This window comes from Leptonychotes weddellii, chromosome 1, assembly GCF_054177405.1.
Source record: "Leptonychotes weddellii isolate Sample4059 chromosome 1, ASM5417740v2, whole genome shotgun sequence".
Taxonomy (NCBI): domain Eukaryota; kingdom Metazoa; phylum Chordata; class Mammalia; order Carnivora; family Phocidae; genus Leptonychotes; species Leptonychotes weddellii.
In genome coordinates this window covers 17,959,915-17,975,818 of record NC_138369.1, presented here as the reverse complement: position 1 = coordinate 17,975,818, position 15,904 = coordinate 17,959,915, and the positions used below count along the sequence as shown (strand labels likewise).

Genomic DNA, 15,904 nt, shown 5'->3' with positions numbered 1-15,904 from the left:
AAAAAAAAAAAAAAAAGGTCCATCGATGTTGCAAATGGCAGGATTTCCTTCCTTTTTATGGCTGAAGAATATTCTGTTGTAGATGTATAACCACATTTTCTTTATCCATCGATCCATTGATGGGCACATAGGTTGCTACCATGTCTTGGCTATTGTAAATAATGCCGCAGTGGACTTCACAGTGCAGATATCTTTTGAGGTAGTGATTTTGTTTCAGATACTTAGAGGTAGAGTTGCTGGATCACATGGTAGTTTTATTTTTAATTTTTTGAGGAACTTCCATACTTTTCAAAGTGGCAGCACCAGTTCACGTTCCTACCAACAGTGCACAAGGATTCCCTTCTCTCCACACCCTCCCCAACACTTGTTCTTTCTTGTCTTTTTGGTGATAGCCATTCTAACACGTGTGAGGTAATAGCTCATTGTGGTTTTGATTTTCATTTCCCTAAAGATTCATGATGTTGAGCCACCTGTTCATGTACCCATTGGCTATTGTGTATCTTTCTGGAAAGGTATCTCTGTAGTTCTGTGATTGGTTGACTTGAAAGGAACACAGTGAGAAAGGAGTTCTTTGTTCTATCAAGCCTGATTACCATGATCTCAGGATCAAAATCTAATTAACTGAGCAAACTTAGCTTTGAAATATTTTGCCTGGCCGCATAAGTAGTAGGCTATTTAAAGTGAAATCAAAATCATTTTAAGGCTTTAACTTAGTCTTTTTTGTTCTGTTGGAATACAGATAAACTTAAGTATGTTTCACAGGAAGACCAGGATGTTGAGGGAACTTAGGACCTGTCTTTGGAAAAACTGTTCATTCTCTTAGCTGTGTGAGGGGCTCTTACATGAACAAAGGTGCAGACTCCTTGTGAGTGGGAAACACCTATGGGTAGAAGCCTTTGGAACTTGGGGCAGTTTAAGGATAGGCTTTATGGTGAAGCAACTCAGAAGTGGAATAGATTATCCCAGATGGTGTTCATGGGAGCTTTCTGTCACTGTATCATTGATGGTGTTTGACATAGAATGGACAACTTCCTCCTCAAGGATACGTGGGGAAGAATGTGCTAGAGAAGCACCCTAGGTTAATGGAGAGGTGTTCCTTGTGGAAATGTTGGGGCATGAGAATAGTGAATAGATAACCACAAAACTATGAGGACCATTGGACTAGGTGCCACCTATTGAAGTTTCTTCCAACTTTTAGATCCACCAATCTCCATTACTTAGTGGAACAAAGAAAAAAAAAATTTTTTTTTTTTAAAGATTTTATTTATTTATTTGAGAGAGAATGAGAGAGAGAGCACATGAGAGGGGGGAGGGTCAGAGGGAGAAGCAGACCCCCCGCCGAGCAGGGAGCCCGATGCGGGACTTGATCCCGGGACTCCAGGATCATGACCTGAGCCGAAGGCAGTCGCCCAACCAACTGAGCCACCCAGGCGCCCGAAAAAAAAATTTTTTTTAAATCATCCAGGCAGTTGAGTTCATGTATGTGAAAGTGCAGCACAGGGTGTAGTTCCTGATGGCACTAAGCAAATGTTTGAAAATGGGAGCGATATGAGCATAAAGTATTTAATTATTTGGGGGGAAATGAGCAAGAGGAAAAATGTTTATGCGTTAAAGTTCATCACTCATCATTTGAGTAAAGTAGAAAAATTATTTTCTCCTCATACTTCACCCCAGTCCATCAATATCCCTCTGAAATTGCGGGATTGGGTAGGCAGCCCCACGGCAGTGATGTCTATTTAGTAGCTTTATTCGTATGCTTTACAGATGTCTCCATTTCCAAGGCCCAAATTCCATTATATTTAGTTCTCACCACAGTATCTGTTAAAGTCAAGAAAACTTTCTTGACCAGACTTTTCATTAAGGTGGCTCTTTGAAGTCTAACTAACTGGCAGTCTGAATTTGACATTTTGTTAAAGATTCGGATGAGAGTAGCATTCTGCTGTTTGAATGACTTGATTTTTTTTTTCCCCCCTAAAACATTGTTTTGAGAGGAATTTGAAGTACGCGCATGACTTTTGGTAGTTAGATTTGATGTTAGGCCTCTTCAAGCATTGGATTTCCTGGTCTGTGAGGACTGACTGAGTGTCCTGTCTCTCCTTGTCTGGCTGAGGCCACAAAGGTCCAAACTCGATGCAGCTGAGCTTGTGCTTATCTGCAGTTGATCATTTTGGAGGGATTTAATGTGAGTTTAGACAACTGAATTGAGTTCCTTTTTATACGCTATGCTTTTTTTTTTTAAATTTTTTATTTTTAAAGGTTTTATTTTTTTATTAGAGAGAGAGAGACAGTGAGAGAGGGAACACAAGCAGGGGGAGTGGGAGAGGGAGAAGCAGGCTTCCCGTGGAGCAGGGAGCCTGATGTGGGGCTCAATCCCAGGAGCCTGGGATCATGACCTGAGCCGAAGGTAGACGCTTAACTGACTGAGCCACCCAGGCGCCCCTAAATGTTATGCTTTAGTAGAGAATAGTACTGCATTTATAATCTCACTGCTTGTAAGAAAATATTGAAGAAAAACACATTAATGATGTAGAGTGTGCGCTTTGAGTTGTTATCTTGATGATGATGTTTTTCCTGAATGCATGTTTTAACCAACTAGCTCATTTATTTTCTCAACAGTTTAAACACAACAATTAAAGTAACAACCTTCTTCTGCTCTTGCCCCCATCCCACACTTCGAAATATAGATCAGAACAGTTTTCATAGACGATGCTGGAAATTTTGCCCCTCTGAAAGAGACATCACTAACTGTTCACCTGCCTTGTGTTAATTTGCAAATAAAGTTTGAATTCTTGTCAGCTTGCTTTGATGACTTCAGGCACCTGTCTCTGTTTCAGTTACGGTTTTATCCAAGACTGAAAGAAGTTTTGTATTTTGTAAAAACTATTTTTTTCTTATACATATGAAGATTAGTGTAGCATAGTCAGTATTATTAAGAATTTAAAATTATGTAGATATTTTTGTACTACAGGCTAGAAAGTGGAATTGATAAGTGCTAATCTTGGAAAACTGACAATCTTGGTAGTACTGTATTTAAGTTTACTTAGATAATAATTTAATGGTAGAAAAAAAAACATTGTTTTTATAGAAAGAATAGGAAAGTGGAGGAGGAGGCATTGTTTTGTTGTTGTTTAAAAGGAGTAGAGATTTAACCAAAAATTTCTCTGTATTTAACATAAACACTTCTAGTTTTCAGAGGAAGTTTACTATAGATTAATATGTGTAGGTACTGCAATCTGCAAAAGCAAACAACAAGCTGCACTAAGTTCTATACTGAACAGACAGCAGGCTGCCAGGCATCCCATTTGAGCTCTAGAATAACAGGTAAGTAGACTGTTGTTCTGCCAGTTGGGGTTTTGGTTTTACATCTTACAGATGAGTTTAATTAGTTTCCTAATTAGCATAACTTAAGCTCTTTTTTTCCTTATGCCTATTTAACTTTTTGCACTGAATTATTTTACAGATGTAACATGTGTCCCAGCCTATTTCTAGTAGTAACCAGAGGTTTACTCCTTTCCTGTGAGCACTTATTTTAAAAGCTACTGAAGAGTTGTTTTGTTTTCTAAATAATTTATTCTTTTTCTAAATAACTTATCCTTGTTCCTTGTCGTTATTGAATGTTCAGCATGCTTCTTAGGTTTGTGGACCATGACATAATGGCCCGGAGTTTTGCAGTAGACTCAAGGCTTCCCAGGGATGTCCCAGGGGGCAGCAGCATTGCCCAGGAGTTGGGAAGCGTTCCTGAGGGACTGGTTTTTACCTGATCATGCTGTTTAGGTGCTTATAGTGATTTTGAGGGGTAGAGCCTATCCAGAGGTCCTTGACATTTACAATTGATAGTCTGCTTTTAGGGCCTTAAGTCTTAAAATATCCTAATGGATTAATTGTACAGCACATGCGATTATAGTCCAGGAGTCTTTAAAGTCTGACATAAAGCTTTTAAAAATACCTGTGTGCTTAATACAGCAAAATAAAGCAGCAAAATCACCAAAGCATCCTGCCTTAGGATGACACCTTCTGTTGAAGGCTTTGAGGATATGGAGTGGAGGTTAAAGTTTGGTGACTGATGGACAGAAGGCAGCCTCCCAGGGGTCTGGAGACATTAGTCACTACAGCTTGCCCGCCACTCTTCTCCAGGCCTCTGGGGGAAAGGAAGAAGCCTCTTTACTCCCTTGGGGACAAAGGCTTTGTTTATGGGCTTTCCTGCTGATTCTAAGGTTTTTTGTTTTTTTAAAGATTTTATTTATTTGGCAGAGAGAGACACAGTGAGAGAGGGAACACAAGCAGGGGGAGTGGGAGAGGGAGAAGCAGGCTTCCCATGGAGCAGGGAGCCCGATGTGGGACTCGATCCCAGGACCCCGGGATCATGACCTGAGCTGAAAGCAGACGCCCAACGACTGAGCCACCCAGGCGCCCCTGATTCTAAGGTTTTTTTGATGGTGGCTGTTTATCACACTTTCTTTTTTAGCCTTTTGACTGTTCTCTAAACTCAATGTCCTTCCATTCCATCAAATAATTATTAAAGAAATGTACCTTAATTAAAGAAAAGTTACTGTATAACTTTGCTAGGAGGGGTTAGAAGGGTATTTGGTAAGAAAAATGAGAGTGTTTCAAGTACTGAAGGGCTGGGAACCATCCTTGCAACAGTAAGGATCTTCATTCGACTGAGAGTTTTGTTAAAGCAATAATAGCCACTGTGCTTTGAGGTCTAATGTGCTATAAACTTTTATATGCAGTAATTGATTGAATAATCAAAAGTAACATTATGGGATAGGTACAGTTGTTAACATCTCCATTTTATAGATGATGACACTGAGGCATAAATTGGTTACATAACTTGCACAAGCCAGCCGTGCATACCCAGCAGTCTGGCTGCTGAGGCCACATGCTTCCTTATCAGGACGGTCTAGTTATTTTTGATACGGTGTTGATCATTCATACACCTTGATTTTCTCCCCTTTGGAAGGCTAAGTTAACCCCTTAAAATTTTTTATTTTTGTGTGGTGCCATATTTTATGTAAATTATCATTTCGTCTTCACAACAACCCCTCAGTCTATGTATAATCTAACAGACAAGGAAGCTGAGCTAGCAAGCGCTGGCCTGGGGAATTTTAGCCAGGTCTCCTTTTTATGGTTAGTCTAGTCCATTCTCACTGTTTATCCTTCCCCAGCTGTGAGTCTTGTTGTTCGCTGTTCAGAGAAGCATTTGCTCAACCAGTGAAGACAAAGGCACAAAGTCAAAGAGACCTGAATTCCCTTCTGAGCACCTCTACTGGTTTTGCTGAGTGATATTTTTCAAGACATTTAGTGTGCTTAACTTTGTGTAGAACAATTTTAGTTCTACTCATTATTCAGCTTCTGTTGTTTTTCATTTTCTTCAAGAGAATAGTCAATATAATTGGCTTTTATGTTACTTCCAACAGTTCATGTACCAGAGAATTTGCAAATATAATATCACATCTAAGGCCACCAGGAATTTATAGGGAGAGAAAAGCATGGACTGTCAGATGGAGTTTTGTCTGATGCATGTTTTTTTTTTCCTGGTGTATGTGTACTTAGTATCTCCTCTGATTGACCTGCCTTTCTGATTTCTAACGTAGTTATTAGGGAGTTTCAGACCTTCCCTCTTCCCCTCCCACTGGGCTTCCTTTTCGAGGGGCTGAGTATAATGAGATGAAGACATGGGTAGCCATTTGGGAGGTAGAGACAATTAAGTCACTCTCTAGGCCTGATTTGAACTTCTGGGTCTTTTTGGTTTGTGGTCAGTTCCTTAACCTTGAGCTAAGAACTTCAGAAACATGTGGTGGTCTTTATTTCGGGTTTCTGTTTATTCTGCTTATAGCTGAGTTCTTACAATTGAAGTATATTAGTATCTCTGGTCTCTTGATTATCCCTTTTAAGTATTAATCTATCCCACTGCCAGACTCGCTTGTAGGGTAATGTAAATTTGATCAAGTGTCTGGGAGTTTTAGGCCACCCTTACCAGATGTCCAAATTATAGTCATGTGACTCGTTCTTCTTGGTCATGGTAATTGGAGGGAGAATAGGGGAATAAGGATATCAAAATGCATGAATAATTAAAAATATTCATTATTTTGTTCCCAGCTCCAACTTCCCCTTTTTACCTTTCACAGTAGTTTTTGTGGAGGGGAAGGAGGGGAGCAGAAAACAAATTTTGAATTTTGATTTAAATTTTCTTTCTACTTCTCTGTATTTAGTGTACTCTTTAAACATATTCCTGGGGCGCCTGGGTGGCTCAGTCATTACACCTCTGCCTTCGGCTCAGGTCATGATCCTGGGGTCCTGGGATCGAGCTCTGCATTGGGCTCCCTGCTCAGCTGGGAGTCTACTTCTCCCTCTCACTCTGCTCCTCCCCGCCGCCACTCATGCTCTCTCTTTCTCTCTCTCAAATAAATAAAATCTTAAAAAAAAATAAACATATTCCTAAGAGGTATAGCAAAATTAATACTGAAGGGGCACTTTCTCTTTCAGTTAGCATACATACATTTTTTGATGAGACATCGGAAGTTCTTCAGTTTGCTTATAATAAATATCATTGCCTGCCAGTACTTTTTGCATTAAATATTCTCTGGTATCCAAAAAAGAAGTGTGTGTGTGTGTGTGTGTGTGTGTGTGTGTGTGTGTTCGGCCATATAGCAAAAGCTGCTTGGTCTAGAGGTTACGATATATAAAATTATTTCAGTTAAACTTACAGGTTTTACAATTTAAAAATAGTTTGTTCTACCAGAGTTTTGGTTCAGTAATTAATAATTTGAATTTGCAGTTCATTAATTGAGCAGGTATTCATAAATACCAACTATGTTTTAGGAGCAGGGACATTCATCTGATTTGTTAATTATTCTACCCTACTGCCCAGCACAGAGCCTGGCACGGAATAGGCATTCAGTAATATTGGTTGAATGAAACAGTGCATGTCCTCATGGAGTTTACATGCTGGCGTTATACCCACATCTAGCACTGGACGTTTTCCGGGCCCCAAGAGAAGTAGAATACATAGTCTGTATACATTTTGATGCAGTGTATTTGCTGACCTGAGTTGTAGGAGGTACTATTGCAAGGTGAACATTGGATGGTATTAACAAGACTCAGGATATTTTGAAACTATCTTGCCTCTCTTATTGGGAATCAGAGTATATTTCCCAGAAGCTCCCAGGAGACTTTCTCTTCTCTTGTAGCCAGGACTGGGTCACACAGACACACGGAAGGCCCGGAACACAGTTATCTGATAGCGAGGAGTGGACTGACTGACTGGTTGAGTGGGTCCATTATGTGGAGCAAGGTTTTGCCATGCTGAGCACATCTGGGATTCAGGGCAAGGGGAAGAGAGGGAAGGACTGACCAGGCTACTAGGAGTGACTCTACCGAATTGGAGAGTTGAATGTGGACTGGGCTTAATTTTGTGCAGTGATGTGAAGAAAGTGGTTTCTAGGTGTGTACAAAGGTAAACTGGAATTTTAACCTATTCAAGAACAAACTTTAATCTTAACACTTGAAACAGTATGTTATAAATTAAAATTCTTTTTTTTTAAAGGTTTTATTTATTTATTTGAGAGAGAGCACAAGTGAGTGGGGGGGAGGGTGGAGGAAGAGGGAGAAGCAGGCTCCCCACTGAGCAGGGAGCCCGACATGGGGCTTGATCCCAGGACCCCGAGATCATGCCCTGAGCCGAAGGCAGATATTTGACTGACTGAGCCACCCAGGCGCCCCTAAAGTGTTATAAATTAAATAAATTCTTTTAAATCCTTTTCTCTGGAAACACTTAGTAATTAGTTTACTTATCATTTCATTTAAAAAATAAAGACCTTTGGGACACCTGGGTGGCTCAGTCTGTTAAGTGTCTGCCTTTGGCTCAGGTCATGATCTTAGGGTCCTGGGATCGAATCCCCCATTGGGCTCCTTGCTCAGTGGGGAGCCTGCATCTCCCTCTCCCACTCCCCCTGCTTGTGCTCTCTCTCTCTCTGTCAAATAAATAAATAAATAAAATCTTTAACAAAATAAAGAATAAGGACCTTCTATTTCTTTTTACAAGTGTTCAGTAATTCAGAGGTTTTTTTTAAAGATTTGAGAGAGAGAGCATGGGGGGAAGGGCGGGGGGGGAGAGAGAGAGAGGAGAGAGAGAGAGAGAATCTCAAGCAGACTCTCTGCTGATCAGGGAATCCAATATGGGGGTCAGTCCCTGGACCTTGGAATCATGACCTGAGCCGAAGGCAGATGCTTAACTGATTGAGCCACCCAGGCGCCCCCGTTTTAATTAGGCTTTTATTCTTTCATATGAATTAACTAGTGTAAGGAACTACTAAAATAACATTTTAGAAGTTCATAGATGGTAACATTTAGGTGCCATCTAGAGTCCTGGTTACTCACCATTTTACTAGAACAATATAGAACCTTGAATAAATAATAAAGAACTAGAGTATAAATCATGTAGAGCCATCACTTTGTGGTACAGGAGACATAACTCACAGTAGTCCTTACAGTCTGCGCTCTGAGAAAAACCTGAAGTCTAGGGAGTTCAGGCTCTGGAATCAGACTGGGGTTCAAATGCTGCCCCTGTTTGCTTACTAAATGAACTGGTTCCATCATCTGTAAAATGGGATAAGTAGAATGGTTAGGTTTAAATAAGATCTAATTTGAAAATAGTTCACACTTACGTTATACTTCATGTTCACAGTACGCTATATGGCCCATATACTGTTGGGCAGTGTTTTATTTACTATATAACACACAAAAAGTGCTAGGCACATACCGAGTAGGTACTCATATATTACTTTTTTTTAGATAAATGGCTAACAAGCATCTGTTGAGTAGGCATGAAATTTCTGAACTGTCATTTGACATGAAGAGGCTGAGAAATAGCTACTAGGAGATTACAGAAGTTTCAAGGCTTTTCATAACCAAACATAGTCTATTCATGTAATGATTTTATAATACTATTGAAAGGGGTACATATTTGGCAGTGTTTATATTGGTGAATCAAATACTTATTTAATCAGAGCAAGACATATTGACTGTTTCAACATGTGCTCATGTAACTGGCTCCTATGAATAAAGCCCGTAATCCGTGAAAACTGTGATAATATTTGAACTCTAAAAGATCTGCCATTTCTCCAGCTTATAGAGTTGATCTTTAAATGCTTCTGTCATATCTTGGTACAATGAAAGGTAATTTCAAAACTATGATTTAGTGATCTTGGTATCTGGTGTAGAAATGGTGCCTGGTACTCTGGTGCTAATTAGCAATTGCTAAGGAAATAGACTGTGAGGTGGTCATACTTAAAACTGTGAATCAAGGATTTATAAATTGGTTGGTGTGAGATTTCCAACTTCATTACAGTATGAATCAGTTTTTAAAAATTCTTTATGCTTGACATTTTTGAAAGACATGTAATAAAGAAGAGTTAAAAAATTGACCTTGAGGTTTTAATGGGAAGTGTATGGGTTTTGAAATTAGGATTTTAAACAATAAAACAGCACAAACTACTGAATTGGTGTGACAAAATGCCTTCATGGATGATCAGTAAACCTAGAAAAAGTGAAGTATGAGAGCAGGACTGAAGCTGACAAGAAGGTTCCCAAGGTGTGAAATCAGGATAGAAGCCATTCTAGTTATTTTAAAGGTTTTTTTTTAAAAAAAGATTTTATTCATTTATTTGAGAGAGATTCAGAGAGAGACAGAGCATGAGCAGGGGGGAGAGGGAGAAGCAGGCTCCCCGCTGAGCAGCAGGGAGCCTGACGCTGGGCTTGATCCCAGCACCCAGAGATCATGACCTACTGAGCCACCCAGGCATCCCTTGAAAAGTTTTTATTAGGCTTGAATGAAGTATAGCATTTGGAAATAGCTTATAAATTGGGAACGCTATTCATATAAAGAGTGTAATAATTATACTTTTGTTGATGGTAAAAAGTTTTCCTGAAAACTCAAAGAGCGAACCTTTAATAATGAAGAAATGAATCATATTGGTCGATTTTCTATTGAAACCCCTGCTTTTTCTTCCTCAGACCACTCCTCCTTCAGACTTTACCCCCAGGTGGCAGTTTCATCCTTTCTATTGCTTAGACCAAAAAATTGGAGTCAGCCCAGACCCTGTTCTTTCTCTCACACGCCACATCCAGTTTCCCTTTTACCCTTCTCAAACCCTTTTCACCACTGGGCCTGGCCACTAGCACGCTCGCCAGGATTGTTTCAGGATCTTGTTTATTGGTCTTCCTGCTTCTGCTCTTACTCACTTAACAGTCTGTTCTCGACATAGTTGCCAAGTGATCCTTTTGAAAGATAGGTCAGATTACGTCTCTCCTCTGCTCAAAATCCTCCAGTGGCTTCCTCAAAACCAAAATCTTCACAGCAGCCTACATGTTTGTATATAATCTGGTGCCTGGTACCTTTGTGAGCTCATCTCCTAAGCATCTTTGCCGTGATCATTCTGCTCCAACAGCAGTGGCCTCCAAAGTGCCACACAAGCTCCCACTTCAGGATCCTTGCACTTTCTCCCTGAAATGTTCTTCCCCAGGTACCCACTTCCTTATTTCCCTTAGGTGTTGGCTAATGTCACCTCATCACTGAGGCCTTGGTTACTCTTTTGAAATTAATAACTCCGTGTCCTCCTTCCTTGCCTCATTTTCCCCTGTAACTTTTATTGTCATTCAGCATACTTTATACTTCATTATCTGTCTTCCCACACTAGATTGTAAGATCCATGAGGGCAGGTTTTCCTTCCCTCTGTTTGTTTACTTAGAATAGGATGTGGCAGATAGTATGTGCTCAGTAAATATTTATTGACTAATTGCAATTCCATGGCAGTTCATTAGTATCACTACTGTTGATTCAAAGAGCCTTCTTTAAACAACATCACTGATATTATCTATTAATGTAAGTTCTAAAAAATGGTAGTACTAATTCTAAGCATTCATATTTAATGGTGGGAAGTGCTACTTTACAGTTCCCAGCTTCCCTTGTAGTCAGATGGGGTCCATGTGACTGAATTCTAACAATAGAATGTGGGTGGAAGGCCTGGATCAAGGAAACCTCCATGAATGATCCCCCTACACTCAATGATTTGGGGAGCCTGTGTTGAAGATGCAGAGCTATGAGGTAGAAGGTGCTTGGCCTGGTGAATTACCATGTGGAGGACAGGTGCCTACTCATCAGGAACACCTGTTTGGACTATCTCTGAGTGAGAAATAGCTATTGGATTAAGCAACTGTAATTTGGAATTTATCCGTTGAAGCATAGCATTCCCTTAACTAATACAAACCAATGACAGCTAAATTCTCCTTGTTCTGTTGCATATCCTAATGGTACCCAGATTTCTTGTCTCTTTTTTGTTTTTGGCTTCTGTATTTGAAAATGGAAATAATGTTATTTTAAAGTTTTTATTTATTGCCGGCCTTGCTGAGCCGGCCGGCCAGCCTGGCTCCCCATCCCTGACCCCAACGGGCAGGCGGGCTGCCCTGAGGAGGCCGCGAGGGGAGGGCTGGGCCAGCCGGTGGGTGGGCGACGATGCACGAGGAAGAGCACGTTGGACCGGGCCTTTTTCAGGTTCCCGCGGGATCCAGCCAGATGCCAGAAGTGGGTGGAGAATTGTAGGAGAGTGGACTTAGAAGATAAAACACCTGATCAACTAAATAAACATTATCGATTATGTGCCAAACACTTTGAGACCTCTATGATCTGTAGAACTATACATTTACAGAGGCATCAGAAAACTAAAGAATGATTGGGTTATTTTATTTCTCAAAATTAATTGAAGCAGATACTTGTGAAGTCATTGGGAGAGTCCTTATAGGACAGTTCTTCGAGATAATGCAATACCAACAATATTTGATCTTACCAGTCATTTGAACAATCCACATAGTAGACACAGAAAAACAAAAGAATTGAGTGAAGATGAAATCAGGACACTGAAACAGAAAAAAATTGATGAAACTTCTGAACAGGAACCAAAACATAAAGAAATAAACAACAGCAATGCTCAGAATCCCAGTGCAGAAGAAGGGGGTGAAGAACAGGATGAAAACATTTTACCTTTAAGCCTTGAAGAGAAAGAAAACAAAGAATACTTAAAATCTTTATTTGAAATTTTGATTCTTATGGGAAAACAAAACATCCCTCTGGATGGGCATGAAACTGATGAAATCCCAGAGGGTCTCTTTACTCTGGATAACTTCCAAGCACTGCTGGAGTGCCGGATAAATTCTGGCGAAGAGGTTCTGAGAAAGCGCTTTGAGACAACAGCAGTTAACACATTGTTCTGCTCGAAAACACAGCAGAAACAGATGCTAGACATCTGTGAGAGCTGCATTCAGGAGGAGACCCTCAGGGAAGTGAGAGACTCCCACTTCTTTTCCATCATCACTGATGATGTAGTGGACATAGCAGGGGAAGAACATTTGCCTGTGTTGGTGAGGTTCATTGATGAATATCATAACCTGAGAGAGGAATTTGTGGGTTTCTTGTCTTATGAAGCTGATGCAGAAATTTTGGTGTAAAATTTCACACTATGATAACTGAGGGGGGGTGGTTAAACATGGAGTATTGCCGTGGCCAGGCTTACATTGTGTTCAGTGGATTTTCTTCCAAAATGAAAGTCGTTGCTTCTAGACTTTTAGAGAAATATCCCCAAGCTGTCTACACACTTTGCTCTTCCTGTGCCTTAAATATGTGGTTGGCAAAATCAGTGCCTGTTGTGGGAATATCTGTTGCGTTAGGAACAATTGAGGAAGTTTGTTCTTTCTTCCATCGATCTCCACAATTGCTTTTGGAGCTTGACAACGTAATTTCTGTCCTCTTTCAGAACAATGAGGAAAAGGGTAAAGAACTGAAGGAAATCTGCCATTCTCAAGTGGACAGGCAGGCATGATGCTTTTGAAATTTTAGTGGACCTCTTACAAGCACTTGTTTTATGTTTAGATGGTATAAATAGTGATACAAATATTAGATGGAATAACTATATAGCTGGTTGAGCTTTTGTACTCTGTAGTGCAGTAACAGATTTTGATTTCATCGTTACCATTGTTGTTCTTAAAAATGTTCTGTCTTGGAGCGCCTGGGTGGCTCAGTCATTGGGCGTCTGCCTTCAGCTCGGGTCGTGATCCCAGGGTGCTGGGATCGAGCCCCATATCGAGCCCCACATTGGGCTCCCTGCTCCGCGGGGAAGCCTGCTTCTCCCTCTCCTACTCCCCCTACTTGTGTTCCCTCTCTCGCTGTGTCTCTCTCTGTCAAATAAATAAATAAAATCTTTTAAAAAAATTTATTAAAAAAAAATGTTCTGTCTTTTACAAGAGCCTTTGGGAAAAACCTCCAAGGGCAAACCTCTGATGTCTTCTTTGCAGCCAGTAGCTTGACTGCACTGCTGCATTCACTAAATGAAATGATGGAAAATATTGAAGTTTATCATGAATTTTGGTTCGAAGAAGCCACAAATTTGGCAACTAAGCTTGATATTCAGATGAAACTCCCTGGGAAATTCTGCAGAGCCCAGCAAGGTAACCTGGAATCTCAGCTCACTTCTGAGAGTTACTATAAAGAAACTCTTAAGTGTTCCAGCAGTGGAACACATTATTCAGGAACTGAAAGATATATTCTCAGAACAGCACCTCAAAGCTCTTAAATGCTTATCTCTTGTACCCTCTGTCATGGGACAGCTGAAATTTAATACATCGGACGAGCATCATGCTGACATGTACAGAAGTGACTTGCCCAACCCCCACACACTCTCAGCTGAGCTGCATTGCTGGAGAATCAAGTGGAAACACAGAAGGAAAGATATAGAGCTTCCATCCACCATTTATGAAGCCCTGCATCTACCAGACATCAAGTTTTTTCCTAATGTTTATGCATTGCTGAAAGTCCTATGTATTCTTCCTGTGATGAAGGTTGAGAATGAACGCTATGAAAATGGGCAAAAGCGTCTCAAACCATACCCGAGGAACACTTTGACAGACCAAAGGTCAAGTAACTTGGCTTTGCTTAACATAAATTTTGATATAAAACATGATCTGGATTTAATGGTGGACACATATATCAAACGCTATACAACTAAGTCAGAGCTTCCTACAAGTAACTCAGAAACCATTGAAAATACCTAAAAGACTTTTTAAAGTAGGCTTTCTCTTACGTTTGATATTTGGAAAAATCTGTAAGAAATTTGAAAACATCTTACAGAAAAGCTGTCAGGTGTATGTAGGCCCCACTTAATCACTGAATATCTTGACCTGTCGATCTCTCATTGAGTACATTAGCCATTGACAATCTGCGTGTTTAAATGGCCCCTGTTTAAACTCTCATGCTTTGGAGACATACCTGTTCCAGAAGATAGCATTGAAAGTGCCACATTACACTTCTGTGGGATCTCTGCTAATGGCACTTGGGAATTGTTTTAGTTAAGTCATTTTAGATAAAACATTTATTGTCACTGGATCCAATTGTCTGGTATTGAGTTATCAGTTCTTAGAAGACAAAGATTTTGAAGACGTATGGGAGGAAGGAGTACATTTTATAAAATGTTACAATGAAGCTCAGAGTGACCTTTAAATAGTAGGAGTGTTAGTATGTTAAAAATCTGTAATGGACAGTTAAGGGAGTTACCAGAGAGAGAGAGAGAAACAGGTGAGCTTGCCAGGCAAGGATTGCAGTAGAGATTTTGTCTTTATTAAATAAACTTAAAGGAACAAGTTACAGTTAAAGTTTGAATGCGAGAGCCTGCCATTGTTGTTCCACATTGGATTGTTGCTGTTTACATTCCTTTGTTGAGCCTACATCTTCATAAGCTCTTTAGCAAGTGTATGTAGAACACCTAGTCTTCGTAAGCTTTTTAGCAGGTATATGTTGAACACCTCTGTTCATGGTCAAGACAGGATCAGAGCCCATGGATACTGACAACCGATTTGTCTGTTTTCCTCTGTCTTTTTCCATGACTGTATCTACTGCCTCGTCTTGATTTATAAACAAAACCTAGAAAACCTACAAAAATAAGTGTTTTGTGGTTTATCTAGGAATAATGCAGAAAATATTGCTGTTATTTTTGGTGAAGAAAATCAATTTTGTATAGTTTATTTCAACCTAAATGTGAATTTTGTTCTTAAAAAAAAAAAAAAGATTTTTATTTATTTAACTTAGAGCAGGGGGAGGGGCAGAAGGGGAGGGAAAGGGACAAGCAGACTCTGCGATAAGTGCAGAGCCCAAGGTGAGGCTCGATCCCACAACCCTGAGACCATGACCTGAGCTGAAACCAAAAGTCAGATGTTTAACCAACTGCACCTCCCAGGCGCCCCAAGAAATAATGTTATTTTAAAAGCACAGTTGTGTTCTTAAGATGACTTTATTTTTTTATAGCTTGATCAAGATATATTTCATATACCATAAAATTCACTCATTTAAAGTGTATAGTAGTACAGAGTGGTTTTTTTTTAATTGATGAAGTATAGTTGATATAGAATGTTATACTAGTTTCAGGTGTACAATACAGTTGAATGGTTTTTATTCAGAGTTGTAGGACTGTCATGGCAATCTAGTTTTAGAATGTTTCAATGTTCCCATAAGAAACTCTGTATACAGTAGTAGTCCCTTCCCATTACTCTTTCCCTCTAGCCCTTGGCAGCCTCACTAATCTATCTTTGTCTCAGTGGACTTGCCTGTTCTGACCATTCTATACAAATGGAAGCATTTAATACATTTAATTATGTGGCTTTTTTTTTCCTTAAAAAATTTTTTTTTATTTCAACTCAATTTAGTTAACATATACTGTATTATTATTTACTGGGCTAGAATTTAGTGATTCATCAGTTGCATGTAACGCCCAGTGCTCATTACATCAAGTGCCCTCCTTAATTAATGCCCATTACCCAATTGCCCCTTCCCCCCACCCACCTCCCAATATGTGGCCTTTTA

General features: G+C 39.9%; 2 protein-coding genes across 7 annotated transcripts in view; both read left to right on the top strand.

Annotated features, from left to right (window-relative positions):
* The window catches only part of SFMBT1 (Scm like with four mbt domains 1), a 109,705-nt gene that overhangs the window by 33,127 nt on the left and 60,674 nt on the right, over positions 1-15,904 (top strand). The window lies entirely within an intron of this gene.
* On the top strand, positions 11,093-14,434 carry LOC102728691 (52 kDa repressor of the inhibitor of the protein kinase-like). The gene is given in 7 exon segments (XM_081805712.1): positions 11,093-11,114; positions 11,413-11,710; positions 11,793-12,496; positions 12,499-12,857; positions 12,859-13,037; positions 13,274-13,547; positions 13,549-14,434. Coding segments are annotated over 7 exon segments (2,391 nt in total). The 3' UTR covers positions 14,104-14,434.